The 13,035-nt window shown below is 36.1% G+C and overlaps 1 protein-coding gene across 4 annotated transcripts in view; it reads left to right on the forward strand.

Moving 5' to 3' along the window:
• The window catches only part of CFAP54 (cilia and flagella associated protein 54), a 295,558-nt gene that overhangs the window by 130,870 nt on the left and 151,653 nt on the right, over positions 1-13,035 (forward strand). For all 4 annotated transcript variants that reach the window (XM_042992952.1, XM_042992954.1, XM_015539090.2 and 1 more), the window contains 4 exons: positions 6,079-6,309; positions 8,196-8,338; positions 10,337-10,518; positions 12,048-12,275. In XM_042992952.1, the coding sequence (XP_042848886.1) occupies positions 6,079-6,309; positions 8,196-8,338; positions 10,337-10,518; positions 12,048-12,275 (784 nt within the window). The remainder of the gene's footprint in view (positions 1-6,078; positions 6,310-8,195; positions 8,339-10,336; positions 10,519-12,047; positions 12,276-13,035) is intronic.

Below are 13,035 nucleotides of genomic sequence, written 5' to 3' on the forward strand. Positions count from 1 at the left end.
TAAATAAAAATTTATTTATTTAGTATCCTGTAAATGGATATTTAAATTGTTTCCCAAGCTTTCCCTGATGTAAACAGTAGTGCAAAGGTCATTCTTGTACAAAGCTCTTGTATGCAAATGTTGAGAGTTTCTGGGGTAAATACATAGGAGTACAGTTCCCAAGATATGAACATCTTTCACATTACTAGATATTGCTAAGTTGCTCTTAAATTTTCATCAGTGGTGTGTCAAGTTTCCAGTATTCAATGTCTTTACCAACAGTTGGTGTTATTATCACATTTTCAAATTTTTGTGGATTGTTGAATTGTGAAAATTTATCTCATTGTTATTTTCATTTTAATTTCTTTGTTTACTAATGAGAGTAGGAGTCTTTTCATGTTTTAATTAGATCCTGGGGTTTTTTGTTCTCAGGGCTGCGTGTTTAGATCCTTTGTACATTTAAAAACTTGTTGTTTTCTCATTTATTTTTAGAAATTTGGATACTAATGCTTTTCTCAGTTTTTGGCTTATCTATTTACATGTTAAAAGTTTTTTTTTTTCTTATTTTAAAATGTTTATTCATTTATTGAAACAGAGAAAGAGAGACAGAGACAGAGACTATGAGTGTGAGCTGGGGAGGGGCAGAGAGAGCGAGTAGGAGAGAATTGCAGGCTTTGTGCACATCAGTGCAGAGCTTGATGTGGGGCTTGCTCTCACAAACTGTGAGATCATGACCTGAACTGAAATCAAGAGTTGGATGCTTAACAGACTGACCCACCAGGCATCCTAAAAGTTTTCTTTTTTAAATCAAAAGTTATAATTGTTGATGGAGTCAAATGTGTCAACATTTCTCTTTATTGTTTTTGAACAAGGTAGTAAAGGTATTTTCACTGTGAATTTAAATTTTAGATTTTCACATTTAGAAGTTTCATCTAACTGTAATTTATTTTTGTGAATCGTGAAAGGAAGAATCTCCTTCCCCATCTTTTGTAGTTTTGGTACAGGTACCCAAGTGTCTAGTCTCATTTATTGAGTAGTTGTTATTAGCCATTTATTGAATAGTCTATTCTGCCGTCACTGTCACTTTTGTCATTTAGCAAGTTTTCATGTATGTAGTTTTGAGCTCTCTTTTCTATCCTTTAGTCTGTTTATCTATTCATGGGCCAATATCACAATATTGAAGAAGTCTTGGATATTCTTCCACAGAGTAGTTTGGAATAGCTTGTCAAGTAATACAAAAAACTCATGATATTGATAGAGATAGGTTTGAATATATAGATGGGTTTGGGAATTTTTTTCTCCCAATATTGATTTTTTCTATTAGTATACAGATCATGTACCTAGGTCTTATTTAATATATTTCAGTAAATTTTTATGATATTTTCCACAAAGACGCCATACATCTTTCATTAGCTATGTCAGATAAATGCTTTTTGGTATTAGTGTAAACAGTGTTTTAAAATTACATTTCTGAATGCTTTTATTCTTTTGTATAGGAATATAATTTGATTTGTAAACAACTGTCTTCAATACTACTTGATAATTTATTCATAGATGTAGGCTTTCTGTGTGGACAATCATATTGTGAACAAATAAAGTTTTACTTATATATAGATGACAAATAAACACATAAAAAGATGATCAATATCATTAGCCATTAGAGAAACACAAATTAAAGCCACAGATATCATTAAAACCTATTTTAATGGCAAAAATAAAAAACAGTGATAACACTAAATACTGGCAATCATGAGGAAAACCTAGGTCATTAATACACTGCTGGTGGGAATGTAAAAAGATTCAGCCACTCTGGAAAACACTATGGGATTTCTTATAAAACTAAACATATGTTTACCATACAACCTCAGGCCTCATCAAAATTTAAAACTTTTGCTTAGTAAAAGACTCTATGAAAAGGATGAAAGGACAAGCTATACACTTGGGATGAAGTATTTGCAAAGCTCATCTCCAAGAAAGACCTTATATCTGGAATATATAAAGACCTCTCAAAATTCAAAAGAATAATAAAAATAAACAGTCCAGGGGCACCTGGGTGGCTCGGTCAGTTAAGTGTCCGACTTCGGCTCAGGTCATGATCTCACTGCCCGTGAGTTCGAGCCCCGCGTCGGGCTCTGTGCTGACCGCTCAGAGCCTGGAGCCTGTTTCAGATTCTGTGTCTCCCTCTCTCTCTGCCCCTCCCCTGTTCATGCTCTGTCTCTCTCTGTCTCAAAAGTAAATAAATGTTGAAAAAAAAAATTTAAAAAAAAAAACAAAAAAAAAACAAAAAAAAACAGTCCAATTAGAAAATGATCAAAAGACACTTAAAAATAAAATCTTAAAAAAAGAAAAGGAAATGAGCAAAAGACCTGAACCAACATTTCACTAAGAGTATATACAGATGTGGGATGCTTACCTCATTTAATTTTGGTAGTATTTTAGCAGAAATTGACAACTTCATTCTAAATTTAGGAGAAAAAAAGGTCACGGGTAACCAACAACTGGAAAATGCTTATTTTTTAGAGGATTTTTTAAAAAAAACATTTATTTTTTAAAGCACATATAGAACATTTACAGTATTGGCTATAAGGCAAGTCTCAATAAATTTCAAACATTGTACTCATACAAACCACATTACTATAATCAGACACAGTAGAGACCAATTTTTGAAAAGATAGAGTAAAAATGATTCTATGCATTTAAAAAACTTAAATAGTCATTTAGAAGTAATTCCTGGGGGAAAATGGAAATTACATTGTTAATTTAAAAATACAAAAAAAAAAAAACCATGTTGGAAATTTGGTAGGGATTGCTTTGAATCAGAAAGCATGATCATTGAAGACTAACACATTTCCTTCTAATCACTATTTTAGCTGTATCTTCCAATTTTTAGTATATGGTAGTGTTTTTATTCTCACTTAGTTCTATATAGTTTAAAATTATCCTTATAATTTTTATTTTCTGTGAAAATAGAAAGTGTCTTGCACATCTTTGCTTTGGTTAATTCCTAGGTATTTTTTTAAGTTACTAGAAATATCTTTTTAGAATTTCATTTTTAATTGTTTGTTGCTGATATGTAGAAATAGAATTTTTTTTTATATTGACTTTGTCTTCCATGGGCTTAATACATTTGCTGATTAATTGTAATACTTTATCTGTAGTTTATTTTGGGTTTCATAAATATATAATCATATTGTCTATGATTGACAACTGTTTTATTCCTTTATTTTCAATCCTTGTACTCTCCCTGCCCCCACTGCCTTTTTCTTGCTTATTGTTCTCACTAAGCCTGCTATTTCAATGCTGAAAGAAATGGTATTAGTGGGCATCTTTGTCTGATTCTGTTTCAGAGTAAAAGCTTTCAAGCTTTCAACATTTTGTTGTTAAGAATGGTATTTGTGGTAGGTTTATTTTTTGTGAATACCCTTTATCAAATTAACATCATTATTTATTTTGAGTCTCAAATTGTTCCAAATTTGGCCAGCAGGAGCCCTTTCAGCCTGGCTCCTTAATCTTTTTGACGTGTCCCCATCATGTTTTTGAGCTTCCTCTGATTTACCACAAGATGTTCATCTTGTACTTTCCTGCCCCGGTCCTGGAGCCAGTTGATTCCTTTTAGTGGCTCCTGATGTATCTGTGCTTCTAGGCCCTTTCAGCAGAAAGAACTGGGAAATATACATGTCCACCTAACTAGACCTATGTATCTGTCTAAAACTATAAATTCACACTGATAGGTCCAGTTTCAGTTCCACGCTACAGGATGTTTTCCAGTGTTCTCTCTTTTCCTAATTGTAACTCTTTTTTATGATGGTATGAATCCTGAATCCTATTTCCACTGGTGACAATGTATTAACTCATTTGCTAAAGCTCGAATACACAGCTGACAGTGTCTGGATTCTCTAATGTTTTCCTATTTCGGGTTTCCATCTCCTTCCTCTTATGGTTCCATGTCGCTGAGTGTTTATTCTGACTGTCCTTCCTGAGCTTCCTCTCTGGCTGCTGGGTCTGCTCATATCTGTGGCTCATAGAGACACAGAGCCGGTTGTGGAGTGCCCTTAATGTTAGGAACTGCTCACGTGGTAAAAGAAGCATTCTGTACCCTCTGGGCTGGCTCTGCCTCTCTTCCAAGCCATTGGAGTGTGTTCTTACCTTGACAAGGTACATAGAGAAAGACTCCCCTCTTCTCTTGCTGGACTCTCTCACCCTCAGTGCAGGGAAGATGCAGCCAGTCCTGTCAAACTCTCCTAGACATTTTGAGGAGACTTGATTTCCTCATACAGGAACAAGATTGATTTTTATTTTGGAAATTAGATTTTTATTTTGAAGGTAGAGTTATTTAAAACATTCCCATTTGTTTGGAAACCAAATAATATCACTAAGACATCCAAACAACACAAGAAGCTCAAAAAAAAAAACCACCCTTAGATTAAAAGGAAATCATTAACAAAATACAAAATATTTAGCACTGAATGATAATGTAAATACTACCTGTTAGGGGCGCCTGGGTGGCACAGTCGGTTAAGCGTCCGACTTCAGCCAGGTCACGATCTCGCGGTCCGTGAGTTCGAGCCCCGCGTCAGGCTCTGGGCTGATGGCTCGGAGCCTGGAGCCTGTTTCCGATTCTGTGTCTCCCTCTCTCTCTGCCCCTCCCCCGTTCATGCTCTGTCTCTCTCTGTCCCAAAAATAAATAAGAAACGTTGAAAAAAAAATTAAAAAAAAAAACAAACTACCTGTTAAAAGATTGTTTCCTTCCTTCCTTTCTCCATGAAAATGTCTGTGCCTCTGGTGCAGCAACATATCTACCTACCTTCCTTCCTTCCATCCAGCTTCTTTTTTTTTTTCATGTGTGTGTGCATGTGTGTGTGTTGTGTCAGATTCAGGCACAATATCTATTAAACTGAACAAGACACTTTCACTTACCAACTGAGAATTTTTTCCCTTTCTTCAGTATAAATCAGATAGAATGGCACTGATCACTGGGGCAGCAATGTTGTCAACATTAAAAAAAAGAGGGGCGCCTGGGTGGCTCAGTAGGTTAGACATCCAACTTGGGCTCAGGTCATGATATACAGCTTGCGAGTTCGAGCCCCGTGTTGGACTGTGTGCTGACAGCTTGGAGCCTGGAGCTTGCTTCGGATTCTGTGTCTCCCTCTTTCTCTGCTCCCACCCCACTTGCTCTCTCTCTCTCTCTCTCTCAAAAATGAATAAACATTAAAATATATTTAATTTTATTTTTTAATTTTTAAAAATTTACATCCAAATTAGTTAGCATATAGTGCAACAATGATTTCAGGAGTAGATTCCTTAGTGCCCCTTACCCATTTAGCCCATCCCCCCTCCCACCACCCCTCCAGTAACCCTCAGTTTGTCCTCCATATTTATGAATCTCTTCTGTTTTGTCCCCTCCCTGTTTTTATATTACTTTTGTTTCCCTTTGTTGAACCCTTATGTTCAGATAGAGAAGTACTTTGAAGTCATGCCATATAAACGATTATGCAACTATAAAAATAGTTGGACTACTTTGAGATTTTGATAGGAATAATTTTAAAAAACTGAATATATGTTATGCTTACGATATGAACTGTTAGCTACATTTTGAAATATTAGTTTTTTCCAGAGCATATTGAATATGGATTTATGAAGTCATTTTGTTTATAGTTGATTGACATTTTATTTCTGCTGTAGTCTAGTTGTGGAAAAAATTTTGCTCCATTTTTTTTCCTTAAGGAACAATACAGAGATTTTCTTGTTTAATATTGAAGTTAGGGGATGAATATGAACATTGTCTTATAATTTAATTGTCTAATCTCAGTAGCCTTTCAGTTATGGAAAAGAAAAGCCATTTGGTTTGAGCTTAGGACATCGGCCTCAGAAAGAATGGAAGGCAATATGTAGTGTCTTCATCCTTCTTGTTTATCTTTGCGCCTTCTCTGCTGCCCTATTTCACATTATTAGCTCTAAGGAAATGATGGCTAAGCCAGAAAAATTTGCATAAGGGCAATCAAATGACTTCTTGATGTATTTTGTACAAATTGGAATCATTCTTCGTTATTTAGTATCTGGAAGTTTGTGTAATTTCAAAATATGTTTCTCCCTTGGCAGAAATAAGAGAACTGATGTTAGAAAACTTGCCTATCGATCCCTGGTGGAGAACTTGAATCCTATCATATTAAATTTTGTGAAAAGGAAGAGGTTCCATCAACTATTTCTTGAGGAGATGCCCTGGAGAGCTCAGATGAACCTATATCTGGCAAGTGCACACTTCTCCCTGCTTTTAACGAAACTAGCGGAACGAACGAAGATGAAATTTGGCACTTCACACACAGTGGTCAGGTATAGAATGATATCAGTGAATGAACCTCTTTTAATCTTGTGAACATGAATTTTATTTGTATGTTCAGGGCTCCAATGTAGATAATACTTTACAGAGGTTGACAGAATGATATCAGTGAATGAAACTCTTTTAATCTTGTGAACATGAATTTTATTTGTATGTTCAGGGCTCCAATGTAGATAATACTTTACAGAGGTTGACAGAGTGCTTCTCTCTTTACTGATCATTGGTATATTATTTAATTTCTTGTCTCAGGATCTTTCCTAAACAAGTCCTGGATATAAGCACTTGGGAAGTACTAATCTGCCTGTAGCTTGTATATATTTGTCAGTATAGCTTTCAGTAAAGGAGAAAGCATAATTTCAAGAGAAATTTAATATTAAGTGTATAACTGTAGCTATTAGTAGGTGTTATTAGGTGAATCTCTGTTTCATTTTGAAGTATATTTTAAGCCTCTATAAGCACAGATAGTATTTTCTCATAAATGTAAACTTCCTATTATTAATTCAAGATGCTGTTGAGTTCTTGAGTGTCTTTGGCTAAAGTGTTAACAAAGATAAAAATAGAAGATGCATACATAATATGTAATACTATGTCATAATTAAAAAGATGAGTAGAGTCTGTCATTCAAAAAGTACTACTAAGCACTTGTTAGATTCAAAGTACTGAGACAGATGCAATGGGCATGCAAAGATGAGCAGGACACACAAGGTAGAGTCTGGTCGGGCAGCTCTCAAGTGTTAACGAATAATTATAAATAATGGTAGAAGGTGAAGTATGCACAAAGTCTTCTTTGTTCCTGGGAAAGAGGCTTTCCTCTGACCTGAAACTGACAGGAAAGGTTGCATGGAGCGGGGCCACTTGGCCTGGTTCATGATGGATAGGCAAGACAGGCAGAGAAAGAAGTATTCCAGGTAGTTGGAAGAACGTGAGTCAGAGCCCAGGTAGGAAACACAAGATGAGAACCCCAAGTGGTCTGACCAGAATCTACAGCAAATTAAAGGGAGTGGTGTGAAACAATTTAAAAAATAGGTCAGTACCAGATCATAGAGGGTCTTAACTGTCTATTAAATTGGAGCTTCAATTTATATACAGTGGGAGATTATTAAGGATTTTTACGCAGGGCTATGGTAAAAAAAATTTCTCTGGCAGCAACGTACCAAATGGATTGGAAGAAGGAAAGACTGTGACAGACTGTAAAAGGGTATTTTTTTAAGTTTATTTATTTATTTATTTTGAGAGAGAGAGAGAGAGAGAGAGCATGTGAGCCAGTGGGGGAGGGGCAGAGAGAGAGGGTATGAGTACTTCATAGCATAGCAATTAGACAATGACCAAATTTGTATCAGAGTAACTTGGTGCTAAATTCAATTTTACTAAAACCATGAAAACATACTCCGTATTTATGAATCTATGTATTTTTGTATGTATGTATGTGTGTATGGTGGAGGATTGTTTACTGTGTAGACCTTATTTTAAAAAAATAGTATTGATCATGGACACATTGCTTTATATAGTAAGCATCTTCATTGAGTTTTGCTTAAATCAGGTTAATTTAACATAAATTATTATTTCAGAGCCCTTAGAGTAAGTATAGATCATCATTCCCATTTTCAAGGGCCCTTTCAGGGAAATAGATATTGATGTTAAAATCCCTAAGAGCAAAGTTACATTGTATAGCTTTAAAATTTAATGGGAAATTTTTTGGCTTTGGTTAAGTGCCAGAATATGTTATGATCCAAAATTTGGGAGCATTAACTCACAAATATTTTAAAAATTAAAGTAGATTGTATTTGATGGATTCAATTCAGTTATATATATATATATATATATATATATATATATATATATTTATTTATTTTTTCTTAATGATATTTTCCTCCTGCAGTTTCCGATCATGTGATCCTAATATGTTCTCACTATATAATTCTGGAACAGTATTACCAACAGTGAAATTGACTCTAGAAAACTATAAAGCAATACTTGATTTCCTTCATACAGCTAAAAAAAGAAAGGCCAACTTTCCATCAGGTAAAATAAATAAATATGTTATATACTGTCAAATTGCCTCTAGGTTTTTATTCACTGATGCAACACACTCATGCACGCAAACACACACACACACACACAAACACACACACCCCACAGACACACAGGGATGCACACATCGTTTTCCAATGACCTGGGGTTTTAACTGAGTTGTGATATTTTGTAGGAGGTTCTTATTTGCTCAATTTTAAAAATTTTTCTGTATTTTTATGGATTCATAATATGTATTTGGAAATATATATGTTATGTTCTGACCTAAACCAATTTGGCTGTTCACCAAATAGAATGTTCTTTTTAAATGTTGGTAGCCTCCGATTGTTAAGATAGGTGAGGTCTTGCTATCAGGTGTTATATTTTAGGGGAAGTAAAGTTCAGGACAAATTCCACTAAACATACTGATGCAAGCAGGCATGAAACACTCACATAGCTGTTTTATAGTACTGATTTTGCACTCAGGGCAGTCCACTCTTGCCTTAGGATCTCTGACTCACACCTTCCATGACAGCTTACTCCAAGATGAGCGCAATACTATTCATCTGAATGTCAGGATCAGCCAGTATTGTCATCTGCCCAGGTGACAGGAGACTCACCCTGGGAGGTGGAAAAATGCAGATGAACAGGGCTCTTGATCTGGGTGCTGCAAGTGATGACACTATTCCTAAACAATCACCTATCCTGAATACCACTCACTTCATAAATAAAGATTTATTTCTGGTATCTTCATGCTAATACAGACCTTCTTGTGTAGATTTTTACTAATGGTATTTTAAGTATTATGTACTTATTGCTGATCAAGATACTTCATATGCTGGGTAGCTGCCCCAGGAGTGTTGATTTATATTTGAGGTACTTGACATGCTTTCTGATTTCTTCTAGGGTATAGATGAGATTTAACTGGTACCTTCATGTTATACTATGAATATTGAGGTATTTGAAAGTAAATTCCCTCGACACAGAGTCTGAGTTTTATAAGTAGATTATAATATACAGCTCCTTGAGTTTTTATGCCTAAGACCTCCCATGGAATCCACAATAGAATATTCCACTATTGAGACTTCTTTTTTTTAAGTTTATTTATTTATTTTGAGAGAGAGAGAGCATGCGCAAGTAAGTGAGGGGCAGAGAGAGAATCCCAAGCAGACTCCGTGCTGTCAGCATAGAGCCTGAAGTGGGGTTTGATCTCATGAACTGTGAAATCATGACCTAAGCCCCAAATCAAGAGTTGGATGCTTAACCAGGGTACTTGGGTGGCTCAGTCAGTTAAGCATCTGACTTCAGCTCAGGTCATGATCTCACAGTTTGTGAGTTCGATCACCAAGTTGGGCTCTGTGCTGACAGCTAGGAGCCTGGAACCTGCTTCAGATTCTGTGTCTCTGTCTCTCTCTGCCCCTACCCTGCTCATGCTCTGTCTCTGTCTCTGTCTCTCTCTCTCAAAAATAAACATTAAAAACAAAGTTGGATGCCTAACCGACTGAGCCACCCAGGTGTCCTGAGATTTGTTCTTTAATGCAGAGTTTAGAAGAAGGTTTGTAGTAGGAGAAATTTGTGTCTTTATACCACACCCACAGGATAAGGAGTGGACATGGTTGCTGCACTGCCCAACTCCAGGGGATGCTACTTGCCATGTGTTCTGGGAATGGACTGTATAGGGGAAAATTAAGGAACCGTGGGATCCTGTTATTTGTTCCTCAGAAAACATGACACTCCTGCCTCGGCATTGTTCCTTTGGCCATCACCCTTGCCCAGAATGTGCTTCCTCATAGTCTTCCCGCATAGCTAAACCATGTCTACCCTTAAAGACCTAATCTAAGAGCCTCCTTCTCTAGAAACTTTTCTTGGTTCACTGTGTCCATGATAATCTTGTGCTTCCTCCAAATTTATATAGCATTTCTTACCTTAATTACTGATTTGATGTTTATCACCTATGTCTTCTGGAACTTTCTGTTTTCAATAATGTTATACTTTATTTTTGTATTGTAGATGCTGAGGAATTTTCCACATTTATTAATTCCAGAATGAGTGGTGAAAACGTGTCAAAGACACAAACAGTTTATGACTCAGACTCTCAGTCAGGTCTTAGTACTAAAGAAAAGGATCGAGCAGCAAATTTGGGTCTATTGGATCATTTTATGAAAATCTTTTTATATTGCAGGAGAGCAATGGTAAGGTGGTCTTTCTAATTTGCTAATGTAATAGACATGAATCTCAGGGCATCAGTTTGGGCACGTAAGATATATTGTATTAGTGTACTTACCATCCATAATTTTAGTTTCAACTTTGAGACCAAATTTGCTGAGTTTCATGTCAGTCATTTTTGAGGTTTGCCTGCCATAGTGCTGAGGATTTACACGTTGTCAAGTTGTCAGTGACAGGGGTGAGCTGCTTTAGTCATCAGTTATCCATTGGTTCAGAGCTGAGATAGCCTTTGTCCTTGTCTACATAATCTCCATGAATATTCAGATATTCCTGTGCCAGTTTCTTGCCATATTTGGTACATGGCCTCTGGTGACACCAGTTGTTCCTCTCTGGAGTCTTGCTGCCGCCTAGAACACCATAGATCCCTTTATTCTCTCTAGCACAGGAAACACTCTTTCTAGGCTACAGGAAAGCCCTACTCTTGGCCTACCTTGGCTCTTGTGTCTTCTCTCAAATACTTTTCTCTTTTTTTTCTTGAATATTAAATGATGCATTATTAAATTCAGAATTGGAATCATTAGCCATAAAGAAGTTAGTTTTCTTTTTCTCATAGCAGGAATAGCATATACTTCAAACCTCTCAAGAATTGAGGGGAAATCTATCCTTTCTGGAATACTTGAGTTCCCATTTTGTCTGTGGAGAGGGTGATTTCTTAAAAAATGTGAAGTAAGCCCACATTAGCCCCCTTGACCACAAGCATTGCATCTTATCCTTTCCACCAGCTTCAGGGTCCTGGAAGGTCTGGGTCCTGCTCTCTTCTTGGAACTCAGTTCATCTTGCGCTTGTTCAGTCCAGTCTCCTCTTTGTGATCTTGACAGCATTGAGCTTGCTTGACCCTTCCTCATCCCTCAGGTTCATCCTCCATCCTTTGCACTTGCTGCTCCCTTGGTTTCAAATGTTCTCCTCCTCCCAACACCCCTACTCTCACCTTCACATGATTTGTTCAACTCAACATTCAAGTCTCTGCTCATGTCACCTCCTTAAGCAAACCTGACTACTCCATCTAAAAGGACATATCCTCCCATGCTTGTCAAATCCTGACCCATTTCTGCATTATTTTTCTTTACAATACTTATTATTCCCTGAAATTACATTTTTGTCTACTTATCTAGTCTCAGCCTCCCCTAAGAAACTGAAGTAGCACAAGGGCAGACCCAGTTACTCTTGCTCACTGCCACATTCCCAGAGCCCAGAACAATGGGAATGTTGGAGTCAGACTCCTGGTGTGCAAATCCTAGCTGACCACTTAGCAGATCATGACCTTGGTCAAGTTAGCTCCATGCCTCTGTTTCCTTATCTCTAAATTAAGTAGAATACTAGTATATACTTATTTCATAGGAGCTATTGATAGAATTAACTGAGATAATGATGTAAATGACACATAACAAATGGTGTTATTTTTATTATTGACATTATTTTTGCAGAAAGATGAAGTTGTTCAGAGATCTCTAACTTTTGAAACTTTGGGATCTTTTGAATGTTGTGTTTGTCTTAGGTTCTTGCTCATCGTGGAGGCTATTGGACTCTGCTTCAGAATAGCTGTAGGACCTTTTGGAACTTTACTCAGGAGCTACAGATACTTCTTAAACAAGCAGTGGATCTGTATAAAACATTTCCTGTTAGCCAGGATGGTTTCCTCTGTACCTGTGTTTTGCCATTCTATTTGGGAGCAGAATTACTTATTGACATGTTAATAGAACTGCAAAATACCAATTCTATTAAGGTAAGGGCATTTGGGTAATTATTTTTATTGTACTCAAATAATTTTTACCATGCAGCTTGGAATAAATGGAAGTTAATGTTTTCCTTGAGTTCTTACTTGGCTTTTCTATAATTCATTTGCTTCTCATTATTTGGTTCACAATGCACAGCATATACTGATGTTAATTACAAATATCTTAGCCTGAAATTTCAATTTTTTAAAGGAAAGAGAAAGTGACACTTACTGAGCTTCAACTTCCGCATAAGTTGTAATGCATTTAATCCTCATAGCAACTTTTTTTGTCAGAGAAAAAGCCTCCAAGTGAGATCAAATAGCTTGTCAGTTTCTCTTTACTTCACTGCTTTATCTTTCCTTGTTCTATTATGCCAGATCTCATAGAATTTGCAGCAATTTAAAATCTACACCCTGTGGTTTAAAGCATGAAAATGAAATGGAAAAAATGGAAACCTAATATAACCTAAACACACTGAAAATTAATAAACATAAAAGCACATTGAATCATGGAGTTTATAAAATTCCAGGTGTAAAATATATGAAAACAATAGCACGAAAGACTGAGAGTAAATAAAGTTAAACTGTCATTTTTGTTTACATTTTATATAAATATAAAGTGGTACAATACTAACTCTATGTAGAAGGTGATAAGTTAAGGATGCATTTAATAATCCTTAGAGTAACTACCAAAAAAGAGATAAAGAGATATAGCTAAAAATCAATTGCGGTGAAATGAAAGACTAAACAGTGGTCAATTAATTAAAGA

Source organism: Panthera tigris, chromosome B4, assembly GCF_018350195.1.
Source record: "Panthera tigris isolate Pti1 chromosome B4, P.tigris_Pti1_mat1.1, whole genome shotgun sequence".
Classification (NCBI taxonomy): domain Eukaryota; kingdom Metazoa; phylum Chordata; class Mammalia; order Carnivora; family Felidae; genus Panthera; species Panthera tigris.